Source organism: Podarcis bocagei (assembly GCF_964188305.1).
Source record: "Podarcis bocagei genome assembly, chromosome: 17".
Classification (NCBI taxonomy): domain Eukaryota; kingdom Metazoa; phylum Chordata; class Lepidosauria; order Squamata; family Lacertidae; genus Podarcis; species Podarcis bocagei.
This window is the reverse complement of record NC_138143.1, coordinates 8,495,828-8,513,678: the sequence shown is the minus strand read 5'-3', so window position 1 is coordinate 8,513,678 and position 17,851 is coordinate 8,495,828. Positions and strand designations below refer to the sequence as shown.

The following is a 17,851-nucleotide window of genomic DNA, read 5'->3' as shown; positions in this document are numbered from 1 at the left end:
TGTGGGTCTAGTGTTCCTATTTTGCATCAGGCACAGTGTTAAATTAAAATGCCAAGACCATTTAAATGCCAAGTAGCCAGCAACGTCAGACAAAAGGGATGTGGGTCTCTGTCTCTAGTCCCCTAAGTGAGTCCTTAACTGGACATTGTTGGTAGATGGTTGCGAATTCTTAAATAATATTTCCTTCCCCAGTTTCCCACTACAAAAAGATAATTATATAGTTGGAATAAAAAGATGTAGGTGCCACACTTCCTTGTTTCAGGTGGCTGTGTGGTGCCCTCTTAGATCGGGCATGGGGAGGCTTTCTTTCAAAGTGATGGGGAGTAGAAAGGACCATTTCACAGAAAGGGTGGAATTCAACATCACACTCTTCTACCTGTTCCATCTGCACAAGGATTTCAGCTTGCCAAATAAACTATCCTCCTTCTTCCCCTTTGCACTGTCCTGGAGTTTCTGACACACACACACACACCCCCAGGCCAGAGCCAATTTCAGGGGACAAATGGGATTTTTATGTTAGCTAAAAGGGAGTGTGAGTTTAAGAAGGTTGAGAAAGACAGGCCTAGGGGTTGGAATCGGAGTCATAGACTGCCTAGTGGAACAGTGGAATTTCAAGTGAATTTGTGGCAGGCCTACTGAATCTTGTTCCCTACACGTGCTTGATAAGATGACTGACTCTCAGCTTCTCTGCCAGATTTAAAAAAAACAACTTGCTCTCAAGGAACCCTTTCTGCATTGTCTGTTGAGGAACCCTCAAATGTCCCAGAAGATAATCTAGACCTTGTGCTACGACACACATTCTGTTCACACAAGGCCTGACTAAGATGGTTGGGCCTCACCCATGGCCCTGTGGAAACCTAGAACAATCCCATGGCTGTACATTGCATAGAAGGTCTGTTGTGGCAGAGAAGTTTTCTTCAAACATGGACAGACAGCCCTCCCTGAAAGAGAGCTTGCCATGCCATTCATTAGTGGTCATGATCTTCTCATAGAGGAACCTTCAGTAAAACTCTGAGGAAGCTCAGGGTTCCCTTGGAAATATAGCTTGAAAGCTGCTGCTCTAACCCTTCTTGACACACATGCATACACGCGTAACTCCATGTGCCCAGATCCAGTTGAGATGGGGAACTTGTGTGGTCCTCTGGATGGTTTTGGATTCCAGCTCTCACCACCCCCAGCCGGGATGGTGAATAGTTGGGTATGAGAGGGGTTCTAGTCCAGAAACATCTTGAAGGCCACAAGCTCCCCATGACTAGTGTTCACTTGGCACATTAGACGGTTGAATTTGGGTGTCCTCCCTTCTGCCCACCCGCACAACTCACATCCATTGATCATCCGTGTTGCCCTCTGGCCTGTTATTCCGCTCCTCCTTATTCTCCAGACTGTTTCCACTCCTGCTAAGCCTCCATTGGGCCCTGTTGTGGTATTCCCCATGCCAAGTGGAAGGAATGTGCTTGGAGAGGCCGAGCACAGACAGCGGAGATCCCTCTTGTGTCGGCTTGATGGTGATTTATCAGCGCTGTCATGCCACATGCAAGCGCTCCCAGCCTCGCCGGGGCTCAAGAAGATGTTCCATGCTCTACAGGGCTAAGCCGACAGCCAGACGACGGCTCGCCTGCCCCAAATTCCTCTTCCCCCTTTGCTGACCTTTCCCTCGGCATTCCAGGAATGCTCGCATACATGGAAGTAGCTGGTCTGGAGTCGCACATTAGCCCAGAGAGCACAAAACACATTAAGGGAAAGCTCTTTGGAGCCATTAGTCTCAGGTGTCTTTTTGACCCTGCAGCAGCCACAGCCGGCTCTGAGATGTTTCAGGTCAACGCAGCAACAAGCGGAAAGGTCAGCTGGCCCTGACCTTGGTCCTACTGAGGGAACTGTGCAGCAGCTGACCTCTACAACCTCCCTGTTTTTGTGACGAAGGCGTCAAGTCATGTTTGGTTGCATGCAGCCAGTGAACTCTTGAGCATCCTCCTCTGCCCCATCCCATGGCTCAAGTTCAGTGCAGGCCACCCCAAGTATCATGAGCTGTGCTGAAGCGAGTGCAGAAACAAACCTGCGTAAGGACAAATTTTGGTGCTGCCCACCTTGCGCTGCTTCCTTATCATTAAGCCGTAGAAAGGGCATGTCCCTCAGGGCCAAGTCTGGATTGTGCAACAGCCTGGAAGTGTCGTTTCAAAGTGGAGGGAGACCTTGTGTGTAGCATGTTGTGGTTCTGAGATAGTAGAGGCACTGTTCTCTGTCCTGCTAGGGGTGCCCTGTGAGGCACAGTGGTGTTGGCATCAGTGCCATCACCCCGCTCTCTCAAGAAGGGAGGTTTGGCTCCATCTCCTCACCATCCATCAGTGTGGAGAAAGGGAGTCCCTCTTTCCGGACATCCTGTCCAATAGCTGCAGGCTAGGTTGCTTCTGAAGCCAGGGCCAAGCCAGCCAGCTTGGTATGTTCCTTGAAGACATAATTTATGGAGTTGCCCTTCTTTTTCTCTCCCCACCCACCCCGCCAGCCGCCACTGTCAGCAGCTCCTCCCAAAAGCATTTCACCACAGCGGGATCTGGGCAGAATAAGCTCCAGGAATTTCCATTCAGGGATTCTGGGCTCTCTTAAAGATTTAACCATTTCGGATGGGGAGCTAAGGGCAGCATTGGACAGAAACACCAATGGTTCCAATTTCCATCAAAGCCACGGGACACAGCCGTGCTACCAGAAAAATGCACTGGACACAGAAGAGAGTGGGCAAGACACTTGGGTTGTGTAGAGCTGCACCTAACCCCAGTGTTACGTCCTGCAAGGCACAACATTGCCAAGGACAACCTCCCCAGAACTTCTTGCATTGGTACCCCTGGAGTATTGGTGCTCCAACTGACTACGTGGGTTACTTGTCTAGCTGGGTGACCTGGTACTTAGAAAATAAAGCGGACTGGAAGCCTGCCTTCAGATGCAGCTAGGGTGGTTCTCTGCCCACCTCCTGCAAGGAGGGCTTCCAGAAACATCTCAAGGAAAGGGTAATAGGCTGCGGGGAGAGAGGCTGCATCCTTTACAGGGATCTCATCGAAGCGACAGTGATTTATGAGCGCTTTCTCGATTGAGCCTCTAAGCCCATCGTGCAGGAAACATCACTTGCGTGATCTGTAATAGTTTTCAAGGCACAAGGGTTAACGCTTTTCCTTCCAGCCGGCGTACATGCTACTCCCCCTCCCACCCCCGTTCCAAAGAAGATATAAATGAGGGGGAAGGAGTCATCTTCCTTATAGAACCTGGCCCTGCTCACTGGGTAAAGGATGGGGCCCCCTCAGCTCCTCTCTCTGGTCCTATTGATCCAAATAGTTCCTTCTCAGCTCACTGAAGGCAAGAGCCTGGCAATGCAGACGTCGTTGGGCACCGCAATCGGAGATGCGCTACAGATACCACTAGGTATGACAACCATTTGGGAATTCTTAAGAAGTTCCTACTGAATTGTGCTTCCAGTAAAGGTATCCTGCCATGCTTGGGTTTGGTGTGGCTCTAGCTGTAGCTGGTGGGCTAGAATGAGCTAATGTGCCCTCTTGGAATTAAGCAACGTGGGTTCAAATTTCTGCTTGAGCACAACGCTTGTGTCTCTGAATATCGCAGTAGCCTGCTGGAACAAACGGCTGCATCGGCCAACGAGAGTTTTGGGGCATTAGCAAAGCAGTCCTAAATTCAGCATCTCTCACTTTTTGTATGTGATGCCAATAAAAGGTTTGATGACGATGACAATAACAGTAGCTGGAAGGGGCAGCTCATATTCTGTGCCCTTTCAAGAGATTCTGTGGCATGCCTCTTCACGATGTGCCATCCTGAACAGCCCTTCCAGGGCTCCAGAAATATAAATGTCATGAAGGTCATCTGGTGTACCAAACATTGGATGAATGAACATACTAGTTTGGGTGGAAGAGCATGATGGAGCATTGAGAGGGCCTAGCTAAGGCCAGAGCTGTAAGCAAGACCGTGCTTAGAGCAATGTTTAGACCAGGCCCTCCAGGTGTTTTTGGGACTACAACTCCCATCATCCCTGACCACTGGTCCTGTTAGCTAGGGATGATGGGAGTTGTAGTCCCAAAACATCTGGAGGGCCAAGTGTGCCTATGCCTGGTTTAGATTCACTCCCAGGAAAGCCAGACAGTTAAGTGTTAAGATTTGGAGGCTAAACCTCCAATTACTACTTAACAATGAAGCTCACCTACAGGTGCTCTCTCTCTGACCTCACTAGGTAGTTGTGAGAATAAAATGGTGGTGGCAGAAACACACACACATACCATGTGTGCTGCCCTTGGAAGGACAGGATAAAAATGTACTAAATAATTAGTTATGAGATGCGTTTCAAGGAACTTGTGCAACTATTGAAACATGGCCCCCCTTTCCCAAAAGGCACTACAGTTCTTTTCTCTGAAGTCTCTTTTATTGATTCATTGCCAACCAAAGCTGCCACAGCAGCAACAACAGGGATGGGGAACTTCCAGATGTTGTCAAACTACAACTCCCATCACCCCTACACCTGCTGCTATGCTGGCTGATAGGTTCCCCTCTCCTGCTTTACGGCTTAAAGCAAAAGGAGCATTTAGTACTGAGAGGGGAAAGTTCAGTAAAACATTGTTTAGGTTTTGAGTGCACGCAAGCCCTCTGTCTTAATGTGCTTGTAGCATGGAAGGGGCGTATTTAAAAACCGGTATTTGAAAACAAACCAGACATACAGGGTGGAAATGGAATGAGGTCTCCTCACTCCATGCAATTTCCTCTTGCACCCCCTAATTCTATTATGGAGTTCCCGTAACCCTCCAGAGCAGATTAAGGGGGCATGAGTGGACTTTGTTTTGTGCATGCAACAACTTGGTTGAGTCCCACCCTCATTGCTTTGGGATGGGACACCCTAGATAAGTGACAGAAATGCCTAGAGAGAGGAAGTAATGTGAGCTTCTCCTGTACTCCTGCCTCCCAAGCTCATTTTGTACATATTTCTTATTTGGTAAGAAATGGCCAAGTCATTGTTCTATGGGTGCGGCTGACGTATCAGTTATTTACAATTCAAAACATTCCCAGCTGGGAATAGCCAGATCCACTAAGCATACAGACCTGGACCACTGTAGAAGCTTGCTCACTATTTGTGACCTAGGTCTCTGTACCAGCGCTCTAGCTTTTTGACCACTATAACTGACATAGCACAGTGCACAAGATCAGGTAGGATGGTAGCAATTCATTGGGGGTTGAAACGCAGAATTGGCCCCATCATGTAGAACAGACGTCCCCAAACATCTGAAGGGCCACAGGCAGGCAAAGGCTACCAGTGAAGGGTTGGGTATCTGACTGTCCCAAGGGTACTTTCTCTAGGCATCTTATTCCCAGATGGGGCTCAAATGTTGGAAGTGATCCCAGCTTGGGGGTGTGCAGAGGGGGAGGGCTTGAGTGTCAAACTATGGGAGCAGGACGTTTCTTGCTTTAAATTGGATCCATGGCGAGACTCCTTACAGGGTCCTCGCCACGGGATCACATTCACCCGGTGCTATACCAGCTGCACTGGCTCCCAGTGGAGTACAGGATCAGGATTAAGGTGCTGGTTTTAACCTATAGGGACGCGGGTGGCACAGAGCCTAGGACTTGCCAATCAGAAGGTTGGCGGTTCGAATCCCCATGACAGGGTGAGCTCCCGTTGCTCGGTCCCTGCTCCTGCCCACCTAGCAGTTCAAAAGCACGTCAAAGTGCAAGTAGATAAATAGGTACCGCTCCGGCGGGAAGGTAAACGGCGTTTCCATGCGCTGCTGCTCTGGTTTGCCAGAAGTGGCTTAGTCATGCTGGCCACGTGACCCGGAAGCTGTACGCCGGCTCCCTCAGCCAATAAAGCAAGATGAGCGCTGCAACCCCACAGTCAGCCACGACTGGACCTAATGGTCAGGGGTCCCTTTACCTTTACCCTAGCCCTATACGGCCTAGAACCCTCGTACCTACTGGACCACCTCTCCTGGTATGTCCCACGGAGGACCTTACAGTCTTCAAACAAAAACATCTTGGAGGTCCCGGGCCACAGGGAGGTTAGGCTGGCCTCAACCAGAGCCAGAGCTTTTTCAGCTGTGGTCCCGATCTGGTGGAACGCTGTCACAAGAGACTAGGGCCCTGCGGGACTTGACATCTTTCCGCAGGGCCTGCAACACAGAGCTGTTCCACCAAGGCACAGTCTGACCCCGCTCCTTTGGTAATCCTCACAGAACTCTAGCCCAATGGTTGCCATTTTGACTCTGAATTGATTTTAGAATGAATTGATTTTAGAATGCTGTGTTACTTTTATTGTTGTTAGCCGCTCTGAGCCCAGCTTCGGCTGGGATATATCTATAATATTTATTTGTTTATTATCCCCCACCTGTCTTCCCCCATTCTTCCTTTCCTTCTCGTTTCAGATACGCAGAGCTCCCAAAGAGCTTCCCTGGACACGGCAGGCCTCCAGAACAGCCTGCTCAAGTCACTCCCTGGCCCAGCCAGGAGCCGTCCCAAGCGGCGCGCATGGGAGAAGCCCGAGGACCGGGAGTGCCGCCTGCGAAGCCTGCAGGTTCGCGTCAAGGACCTGGGCTTGGGCTACAGCTCCGAGGAGACCATCCTCTTCAAGTACTGCAGTGGCAGCTGCCCCAAGGCCCGCAGCAACCATGACCTGACCCTCTCCGCTCTGCTGCAGAGGAGCGAGATACCGGCCTTGGGGGACCCCTGCTGCCGCCCCACACACTATGAGGATGTGGCTTTCCTGGATGACAGTCACCAGTGGCAGGAGGTGGAGCAGCTTTCGGCCGCTGCCTGCAGCTGTGTGGGCTGATGGTGTTGTTGTTGTTTTTCTTGAGGGGGCGAGGGGAGGGATAAACAAATGCAGACATGGGGCAGCAGCAGAGCCCACAGTAGAACAACCCACCTTGCCCCACCAACACAGTCCTTGGCTCAGAGATGTGCTTATAGCCACCAATTAATGTGCAACTAACAAAGACGTCCCAGCAAGGGGTGCCCAGGCCGCCATGCTGCTCCCCAGTTCCAAATACAAAGCCATTCCTCATAACTCACAGCCAAGGGGAGCAGCCCAAAGAGTGCCACACCCATTACCGGTCCCCTGCTCCTCCCTAGGACCACTTCACTTTACAAACATGCAGTGTTTTGACCGGATCCTTTCCAAATTAGGTCCGAGAGGCTGGGGCAGCACTGTGAGGGCTGAGCAAGCGGATATATTTATGGGTTATTTCTAAGTTATTTAATTTATTTCTTCCCCTGAACAGGAGGAAGGCCTAGCAGTTGTGCTGGCCTTTGTCCAAACTGAGCATTATTACAAAATAATAATGTATATGCTGATTTCTCGTGTTAAGAGGCTTGAGGGTATTAGTCCCAGACATGCATTAAGAATGACTGACTTGTAAATACTGGTGTCTATACAATAAAGAGCAAGCAAGGAAGTATCAGTGTCTACAGTTTTGGGGTTACCAGCACACACTGGGAGGACAGGTTGCTTGCTAGCTTCATGGGAGCAAAGACTGGATGGGCAGGGTATAAATAATATAATATATTATTATTATTATTATTAATTATTATTATTATTATTCCCCAACGGATGACCTGAGCCAAATGATAAGAGACTGCTGCACAGTGACCCAAGCAATTCCAGGTATAGAAAAGCAATGTACTACAAAAGCAAAACCTGATCAATAATAGTATTACTATTAGGTACCTATCCATGGGCTACTTTTAAAATGAGGCTGCATTTTAAATTGCATTTTAACCTGTATTTTAAATCCCCCCCCCATTATGTCAGGGTATTATCCACCCTGAGCCCAGCTCTGGCCGGGGAGGGTGGAGTATAAATAAAATTTATTATCATTATTACTATTTGAGGAACCAAGGAAAATATAAAAATCAGAAAGAGACCCTGGCAACAAGCCTACATTCTAAGGAAAAACATATACAGTGGTGCCCTGCAAGACGAATGCCTTGCAAGACAGAAAACTCGCTAGACGAAAGAGTTTTCCGTTTTGGAGGTGCTTCGCAAAACGAATCTCCTATGGGCTTGCTTCGCAAGACGACAATGTCTTGCGAGTTCCTGCTGGTTTTTTTTCCTCCCCCCCCTTTTTCTAAGCCGCTAAGCCGCTTATCAGCTGATCCGATCAGCAGATAAGCCGCTAAAAGCCTCTAAAAGCCGCTAATAGCGCTAATCCTCTAATCCTTCAATGGGCGTGCTTCGCAAGACGAAAAAAACCGCTAGATGAAGAGAATCACAGAACGGATTCTTTTCGTCTTGCGAGGCACCACTGTACAGCGATTTTTTTTTAAAAAAAAATGGCAAGTGCTTCTCAACCATTCCAGCTCCACAAGCATCATGAATCTTTTTCTATTTAAAAAGAGAGGGAGGGAGGGAAGGAGGAAGGAAGGGAAGAAGAGGCAGTGAAGGACAGTAAAGGGTGAAAAGTCAGAGCAGGAGGAAGATGGCCAGATGCATCATATAGATAAAAAGTGGTTCCTTTCTTGCAGGCTGGAGTTAAAGGTGGGTCTAAGGCCTTGAAATGGTGGACAGGCATTTTCCTAAATTCTCCCTCCCTGCACCACCACCAATTGATTCAAGGATTATGTGAGCTATGGATAGGAGTGCTAAGAGTGGAAATTCTGTGAGCCCTATAGTCTCCCCTCTCTCTTTCCACAGCCAATATCAAATCTGCACCTTGTCTTCCATTTTTATCTTTCAATTGCCAGCTATCTTCATGGACTTTCAGTGCCACAGGGTTTTTATTCTGCTCTATTTCCACTCTTTGCACACCTCTCCAGTATCCCAATCTAGGAGGACCCTGAATTAGCCTCTGAATTATTTTTAGATCACATGAATACTCAGGCTACTGTTGAGGATCTCATGCAAGGCCCACTTTGAGGGACACACCTCACACAATGGAGAGCAAATCTCAGCTGTGAGAAAAGGCTAAATTTCAGGCGATTTGGGTTTTGAATTGGGAAAAACAAGAAAAGCTTTGCCATTCTGTTCACACCAGCGAGTTGCCACGGACCAGGTGTGTGATTCTCCGCATGACCTCCACTTTTGTTAGTTAGAGAGCCTGTAACCTTCCATTGGACAACACCTCTTCAGCCTCCTTTGCTTGAGTTCGCCATTTTGAAACAGCCTTCGTGACAGCGAATGCAGGCAAAAAACTTGAGAGCAACATATCAAAGAAGAAGCATCAAGATTTTTATTCCCTGAGATGAACAGTACATTCATGAAGTACGTTTCGGCCCATTTCTCCAACTCTTTGCAGTGCTTCCCTCTTTCCCATCTGCTAAGGGCAAAACTGCCTTAGATCGTGACCATCCTCAGTCTCTCCTTCTGGTGCGCTGAGGAGAAAGCCCATCACTTACTCCTGGCTGCAAAGCTGTGTCCCACGGAGCCAGGAGGGCAGGGCAGAGCAACAATTTCAGAAGCAGCCCCACTCCCACCAGATGAGCACTTAAGAGATACTCCAAATGGAGTCAGTCAGGTTCTACGGCGGAGTAGATGGCAAGGGGAGGTTTCGGCAGATGACAGAGATCCTCCGCTCACGGGGGATCTTCTTTCCATCGAAAAAGGATTCCTCATCTTTAAGGATCTCGTGAGTGAATTCATAGCGAGCTGGCCCCCTTAAGGCAAAGAAGAAATTACACAAGATGCCAGCGTGTTACCATAACTAATAATAATAATAGTAATAATAATAATAATTTACACACACACAAACACTGCCCATCTGGCTGGGTTTCCCCAGGTATTCTGGGCGGCTCCCAACAGAACATTAAAAACCACAATAAAACATCAAACAGTAAAAACTTCCCTAAACAGTGCTGCCTTCAGATATCTTCTAAAAGTCAGATAGTTGTTTATTTCCTGGACATCTGATGGGAGGGCTTTCCACAGGGCTGGCGCCACTACCGAGAAGGCCCTCTGCCTGGTTACCTGTCACTTTGCTTCTCGCAGTGAGGGAACCACCAGAAGGCCCTCAGAGCTGGACCTCAGTGTCCAGGCTGAATGATAGCTTAGAGACGCTCCTTCAGGTATACTGGGCCAAGGCCATTTAGGGCTTTAAAGGTCAGAACCAACATCTTGAATTGTGCTCAGAAACGTACTGGGAGCCAACGTAGGTCTTTCAGGACCAGTGTTATATGGTCTTGGTGGCCATTCTAAGTCACCAGTCTAGCTGCCGCATTCTGGATTAGCTGTAGTTTCCGGGTCACCTTCAAAGGTAGCCCCACATAGAGTGCATTGCAGTAGTCCAAGCGGGAGATAATCAGAGCATGCACCACTCTGGCGAGACAGAGTGGAAAGAATTTTGCTCCGGGCAGAAAGAGAGACACTGTGACCCACCCAGTTGGGTCTCTGTGGCTCAGCTCCAGGACTTGGGTATTTTATATCTGGCTTCACTGGGCAATCCTAAAGAAGACCTTCTGTTTTCAAACACTAACTGTAGAGATGAGTCTACAGATACACACACACACAAACACACACACACACACAAACAAACACACTAGTCTACATTTCACAGCACTTCATGTGTATGAAGAGCTCAGGACCTTCATGAATTCCTGTAAGATATCAGACTGGTTCACACATAATGTGAAGACACGGTTCCTTGATCCACAAATGACTCCTGAGCTCATATATTCCCCTCTCCCCTCTTTTTGGGGAACAGAAGCTTCTGCTGTTGAACAAAACACAGTGCCTTGTAACACCCAAAAATCAGGGAACCGTGATTTGCGAGAACCAGTATCTGAGTGGAGTTCATCCCCCTGAGTTTGAGCGTAACAGGGAATGGTGTTTAAATTGTTCTGAAGCACACCTTGTGGCCATGCAGAGAAGCGGAAGCAGGGACCTCGTGCTCCCCTCAAAAAACGCTTTGCAAGGGGATTTTGACAGGTAAGCAAACAACAAGGGATGACTCTTGCTTTCATCGCCGTCCTTTCTCAGAGGCATCTGTTGGGAGGCAGGATGGTCTCTCTGCCTGTAATCTAACCAGGCAATTCTAACATACTAATATTGCTTATTACCTGAGGATGTAGAGAGAACGGCGTTCAAGAAGCAGGTCCAGCCAGTCGTGCGCGTTCTGCTCACTGACCAGGCGCATCACACTTGAGGACAGCAGGGAAAGGCCTGCAATTGTGCAGCCACAGAACTAGCAGATGGTTTTTCGGAAAAAAGGAAGGGGGAAAGAGAAGAGAATTTTTAATTCTGTAATCACAACCAGTCCTTTAACACAACCCAGAAACAAGAGCGCCTGCGAGAGGTGGGGCAGGAAGATACATTTACACGGGGAGAAAGGTGCTAACATCTGAACACATTTTCTCAATGCCTGAACCGGGGTTTGATGTTGCCAAGAAGGGGCACCAAACTCAACAGGACCCACATCTGAGTAGACATGCAAACGATTATGCTACAGGAATCATATTCCAACACAAATTTTCAAAGCAACAATTCCCCAATTGAAGCAAAATCTATTCTCATGAGAAAGCGAACGCCAGAAGGGAACAGACAAGCCTGGTTCTCACTGACAGGGTAAATCTGTATTTGAACTCTTCCCCTTGAATTCAGTTTGAAGGAATTCATGCAATGAAATCCTCCACCAAACACAGTCCCCACGGCACAGAAAACTAGAATGTCAGGGAGAATGAGAGGCTAGAATCCTTCCCACACATGCAGAGAGCTGCTTTGACCGATGGAGCATTCAGACAGAAGAGCCTCCAGCTGCGGTCACAGGTACTGCTGCCGTCCAAACACAAATTTACCTTCTCAATGAGAACCAGGCCTTCTTATAGCAACTAAGGGCCAACCTTTCGTGCATGAATGCACAGCAACAAAAGGCAGCCGCTCTTCTTGAAAAAGGCCTTAAAGGTAAAGGGACCCCTGACCATTAGGTCCAGTCGTGACCGACTCTGGGGTTGTGCTCATCTCGCTTTATTGGCCGAGGGAGCCAGAGTACAGCTTCCCACCTGCACTTATTTCAGTCACCGTTGCTTGATGTTGCTTCCCATTCATTTTGCTGGCTCAAGGTGAAGGGGGGGAAGTTGCCATATTGCAAACAAATCCTTAAGGACTATTTATGGCCGACCAGATCAAAGTTCCCTCTAGTACCACATCTCTCACATCCTGGCCAGTCAGGTGGCTCTAGGTAAAGGTAAAGGGACCCCTGTCCATTAGGTCCAGTCGTGACCGACTCTGGGGTTGCGGCGCTCATCTCGCTTTATTGGCCGAGGGAGCCGGCATACAGCTTCCGGGTCATGTGGTCAGCATGACTAAGCCGCTTCTGGCGAACCAGAGCAGCGCACGGAAACGCCGTTTACCTTCCCGCCGGAGCGGTACCTATTTATCTACTTGCACTTTGACGCGCTTTCGAACTGCTAGGTTGGCTCTAGGAAGCCCATAAAGGGCACCTAGGGAAGGGGTGGCCAACATGGGGCTACTTTTGTAGGTGACCCGGAAACTGCAATTAATCCAGAATGCGGCAGCTAGACTGGTGACTGGGAGTGGCCACCGGGACTGGTCCTGAGAGATTTGCATTGGCTCCCAGTACATTTCCGAGCACAATTCAAAGTGTTGGTGCTGACCTTTAAAGCCCTAAACAGCCTTGTTCCTGTATACCTGAAGGAGCTTCTCCACCCCCATCGTTCAGCCCGGACACTGAGATCCAGCGCCGAGGGCCTTCTGGCGGTTCCCTCATTGCGAGAAGTGAGGTTACAGGGAACCAGACAGAGGGCCTTCTCAGTAGTGGCACCCGCCCCGTGGAATGCCCTCCCTTCAGATGTGAAGGAAATAAGCAGCTATCCTATCTTTAAAAGACATCTGAAGGCAGCCCTGTTCAGGGAAGTTTTTAATATTTAATGCTGTACTGTTTTTAACACTTGATTGGGAGCCGCCCAGAGTGGCTGGGGAAACTCAGCCAGATGGGTGGAGTATAAATAATAAATTTATTATTATTATTATTATTATTATTATTATTATTATTATTATTATTATTAACAACCAGCCAGCACAGATCATAACCAGGAATGAGGCATTATAGCCCGCAGCATGCAGAGGCCACCCCCATTTCTAACCACTGCTCTGGGGCACAACCCTCCCCAGTTATCAGGATGCTATTCTGCAAAGCTGCAAGAAGAATACCTGGCGTGTTTGCCTTACCTTGACACTGTCTATGTGAGGCTTTATGTAGCCAGTTTTATCCAAATCCAGGACGTGAACTTGAGCGAGCTGCGGCACTCCCGGGGGGAAAGCTGTATCCCGAACCCTTTGCAGGATCTCCTGACACTCCTTGCTCCAATGCGATCTTTCTGTCTCGCGGTACCTATGAATAACCTATGGGATGGAGAAGAGATTTCGTGAGATGTTTGGCAGGCCCCCGGTGGTTAAACCTGCCCAAGGCCTGGAAAGAGGAAAGCCCACATTTGAAGATTGGGAAAGGTTGTGGAGGAAAGGGGTCAAGTTTACTGCATGTACAATGTTAAAGGAAAATACAGTGGTGCCTCGCAAGACGAAAAGAATTCGTTCCACGAATCTTTTCGTCTTGCGATGTTTTTCGTCTTGCGAAGCACGGTCCGTTGCAACTGCGCCTCTTCAAGCGGCTTTAAAAAAAAGCGCAAGACGTTTTCGTCTTGCGAAGCAAGCCCATAGGGAAATTCGTCTAGCGAAGCAACGCAAAACCGAAAACCCCTTTCGTCTAGCGAGTTTTTCGTCTTGCGAGGCATTCGTCTTGCGGGGCACCACTGTATAATGAAAATGATGTATAGATGGTACTTGACCCCTGTAAAGTTAGCAAAGATTTATCACAATAGTGATAATCTATGCTGGAAATGTAAAGAAAAGGAGGGTACCCTTTTACCATATGTGGTGGACCTGCCCCAAGGTGAAAGACTTCTGGGAGAAGATTTATAATGAGCTGAAAATAATGCTGAAATACACATTTGTTAAGAAACCAGAGGCCTTTCTTCTTGGGATAATAGGTCTGGAATTGCCCCCCCCAAAATGTTAGATTGTTTTTGTATGCCACAACTTCACCTCGAATTCTATTAGCCAAGAATTGGAAAACACAAGAAATACCAACAGTGGAGGAATGGCAGATGAAGGTGATGGACTTTTCGGAGCTAGCCGGCCTGACCGGAAGAATCCGTGACCAGAAGGAGGAGGAGCATCAGGAAGAATGGAAGAACGTCAAAGACTATCTATCTAAATATGCTAAGATAAATTAAATAGAAATACTTGCAAAATAATAGTTAGGCTAAGGATCTGAATATGTGAAATTCTAAAACAATATGTTTAAAGTTAAGATGAAAAGAGATAAAGATGTTAAGAGGGTTAAGTAAATTTTATGAGATATTATTTTGGAAAACCGTTACAATGATACATAATGAAATTCAGTCAAGGGAATTTGAGGAAGCCATTTAACTATGATATTAATATTGGACCAAGTTCAGTTTGTCTAAAAATGTGGAAAACTAATAATTTTTTGGGGGGAAAAAGATTTATAATGAATTGAAAAAAATGTTGAAATATACATTTATAAAGAAACCAGAGGCCTTTCTTCTTGGAATAACAGGTTTGCAATTGCCCAAGAAAGATGTTAAATTATTTTTGTATGCCACAACTGCTGCTCGTATTTTGTTGGCTAAAAAGTGGAAAACCCAAGAATTACCAACAATAGAAGAATGGCAGATGAAGATGATGGATTTTTCGGAGCTAGCAGACCTAACCGGAAGAGTCCGCGACCAGAAGGAGGAGAAGTATCAGGAAGAATGGAATAAATTTAATGATTATTTAGTTAAATTTGTTAAGTTAAACTAACTGGAAATAGCTTGCAGATACTTAATGGGCTTAGGATTTTATTTATGTTAAGTGATGAATTAATATGTTTAATTCTATAAGGTGAAGATTTAAGGATGTTAATGTTTAAGTTAAATTTCATAAAAATTGGGATTTGGAAAACCGTTAAAAGGACATGCAATGAAATTCAACCAAGGGGAAGCGAGGAAGTCACTTAACAAAGTTAATAACTGTAATTTTTAACAACGCTATGATTTATGTTTGTTTTGTTTGTTTGTCTTGCGTGTTTGTTTGTTTATAATATTGTGAAAACCAATAAATTTTTTTGGGGAAAATAATAACAATTTTTTTTGGAAAGAGGAAAGCCCCCATCTCTCCTCCACTTCGCGCGCCCAAGGTGCCCCGGGGATACCCACCCCGTCCCAGTGCGCGTCCTGGTAGCGGCCTCGGCGCAGCGGCGCCTCCACCTCCCGCGCCAGCAGCGCCTCTTCTTCCTCGCTCAGGAAGCCCGGCACCACCGACGCGCCGCCCGCCACCAGCCTCCGCAGCAGCGCCTCGCTCGACGCCGCCGCCGCCACCGCCGGCTGCCCCGGAGCGCCTTCCCGGCCGTGCAGCGCCCGCTCGGCGCATCGCCACGCAGCGCAGTGCGCCCTCCGTGCGCCCAGGGCGCACCGGCTCTGCATGGCCGCTGGCGGGGCAAGGGCGAGCTCGCGGTGCATGCCGGGCGCGCCGACACCCCTCGCTGCATGCTGACGTTCGCCTTTCACGGATCCCGAGGACGGGAGCCAGGAACCCACGTGTTTGCTTTCTCCGCCCCCTGCCATCCTGTCCCTTGAAGGAATGCGCCAATGTTGTGGTGCGTCCTCCTTTTGGAGCTAGTTATCCAACCAAACTTTCCTTATTAGTGTCGTTCTTCGTTTCATGCTTTCAAAGAAGGAAAATCTCCCAAGCGGTCGACCACACACATTGGGACAGCAGCAAATAAAACAATACGGAACAAAACATTAACTGAAGAAAGCAAGCCAAATGTCAAGATACATTCAAAACAACTTTTATTGAGCTGTGCTTCCAAATGGCACCCACCGCAGCCTTGGGTGGCCGCTACAAGGTCCCGTAGGTGAACAGATCTTTGTATTTGTGGTCAGCTTTAGAAGACATCCCTTAGCTTTCTGAAACCTTGTTTAGGGAAGTTTTTAATGTTTGTTTTTTTAATCGCATTTTAAACATGCTGTTGGGAGCCGCCCAGAGTGATTGGGGAAACCCAACCAGATGGGCAGGGTATAAATAATAAATTCATTATTGTTATTATTATTATTATTACTTGCATAAGCAAGCACGTGCACCTGGGCAGAAATGCTCCGGTTTCTTTTGAATCTTGGAATTGTAGAGCTGGAAAGGTTCACTAGGGTCATCTAGTCCAACCCCACGCAAGGCAGGACTTGAACCCATGACCCTGAGATTAAGGCTCTCATGTTCTAGGACTGAGCTATCCCTTCGCAACACACAGAGTAGCCCTGAACGCACTGACTGCAAAAATAATAATAATCAGGAAAAGAGAGTTAACTGAAATCGCTTTAAGTTGTTGTGGTGATTTAGAGGTTTAATCTCAAATCAGGCTGGATTTCAGCTTGTTTGTGTCTGGTATCTTTTCTTGCTTACATTAGGTTCTGTATTATTTTATTATAATTCCACTGGTACCAGTTTCTCAGGAGCTTTGTAAACTTATGGGGAGGAATGTGTGTATGTGGGGTATGTGTCTTTTTGTTTTTTCTTGTAAGTCCCTTTGGGTTGCCTTGGGCAAGATGAAGGGGCTAACAATTATTATTATTATTATTATTATTATTATTATTATTATTATTATTATTGCCAGTCCTCAGCACAGCAGCTGGTTCCCCCCTCCCTTCCAACTACTTTGCGTATGTTGTTTACAATGGACAGGATCACACTAGGATTGCGGGCACACACAATAAAGCTGAATTCACATATTAAATGTGTTTTAATACTCTGGCCAGTAGCTTGCCATCAGTATGCATTACTTTTGCAGTGTACAAGGGGACAGGAGCTTACAATCTTAAAATTTGAAGAGGAAAACAACAGAAGGGTAAATACAGGATTACCACCCCCTCCAGCTGTTATTCATACTTTGCTTGGTCACAGTTTTAGTTGCAGCAGGGCTAGGAAATAAAGCCAAAGGCCTAATAAGAAAGGTCGGTCTTGAGGGGTTGAAATAATTGCAAGAGCATCGTGTACACCTAGAATTCCAACACTCGCATCACTGCAAACACTCCCTTCATTTATCCTGGATTAAGGCACTTGGATTTCAGGCCCCACCCACAAATTGCACTATGGCAGAGATAGCTATGGCCTATGTCTGAATATTCTTTTTTCCCCTGGCACTTACCGTATTTTTCGCTCCATAAGACGCACCTGACTATAAAACGCACCTAGTTTTTAGAGGAGGAAAGGGGGAAAGCCCCGGGTTTTTTGGGATCAGCTCACAGTCATGCAGCTTCTTTTGCAAAAGGGAAAAGCCCCCCTTTTTAAAGGATCAGCCCAAAGTTGTTGAGCTTACTTTGCAAAGGGGGAAAATCCTGTTTTTATGGGGTTCACCTCACAGTTCTGCAGCTTCTTTAGGAAAGGAAAGGGAGCCGGTTTCTACAATTTCCAGACAGATCTAATCAGCCAGTCACATGTTGCTGGGGAAACAAACAGCCTCCTTCTGCAGAACATTCAACAATGGAGGCCTGGGCAAGGGGGCGAGGCCAGAAAGTGAGCCAGCGATCGACCACACATTCGCTCCATAAGACGCACAGACATTTCTCCTTACTTTTTAGGAGGGAAAAAGTGCATCTTATGGAGCGAAAAATACAGTAAATCCTACCTCTCCTCCATTATGGAACCCAAGGTGCCAACATGTCGCTAACGCTCAGGTGGACCTGACCGGACCCACTCAGCTTCAGCAAGTTGGTTAAAGCTGCATTGAGACCAAACACTGGGACCATGAACTGAACTCTTTCATGGTACCGGAGCCAAGTCAGTCAGAGTATTAGCTGCGCCGAGGCC

The 17,851-nt window shown here is 47.4% G+C and overlaps 2 protein-coding genes across 2 annotated transcripts; one reads left to right on the top strand and one right to left on the bottom strand.

Moving 5' to 3' along the window:
* Positions 1–1,680: 1,680 nt before the first annotated feature.
* On the top strand, positions 1,681–7,395 carry PSPN (persephin; the record flags this gene model as incomplete). Its single annotated transcript, XM_081175950.1, has 3 exons — positions 1,681–1,839; positions 5,941–5,971; positions 6,402–7,395. 3 exons carry the CDS (start codon positions 1,681–1,683, stop codon positions 6,806–6,808), a joined length of 597 nt encoding a protein of 198 aa, XP_081032076.1. The 3' UTR covers positions 6,809–7,395.
* Positions 7,396–9,180: 1,785 nt separating this feature from the next.
* On the bottom strand, positions 9,181–15,478 carry ALKBH7 (alkB homolog 7). Its single transcript, XM_081175882.1, has 4 exons — positions 15,205–15,478; positions 13,154–13,327; positions 11,026–11,150; positions 9,181–9,627 (listed from the first exon to the last, which is right to left on the bottom strand). Exons 1-4 carry the CDS (start codon positions 15,469–15,471, stop codon positions 9,492–9,494), a joined length of 702 nt encoding a protein of 233 aa, XP_081032008.1. The 5' UTR covers positions 15,472–15,478; the 3' UTR covers positions 9,181–9,491.
* Positions 15,479–17,851: the final 2,373 nt, after the last annotated feature.

Coding starts and splice junctions, on each gene's coding strand:
- ALKBH7 (XM_081175882.1), bottom strand. CDS start 15,471: ATGCAGAGCCGGTGCGCCCTGGGCGCACGGAGGGCGCACTGCGCTGCG. Junction 13,328..15,204: donor AGGACGCGCACTGGGACGGG/GTGGGTATCCCC, acceptor TCCATCCCATAG/GTTATTCATAGGTACCGCGA. Junction 9,628..11,025: donor CGTTCTCTCTACATCCTCAG/GTAATAAGCAAT, acceptor CTTTGCCTTAAG/GGGGCCAGCTCGCTATGAAT.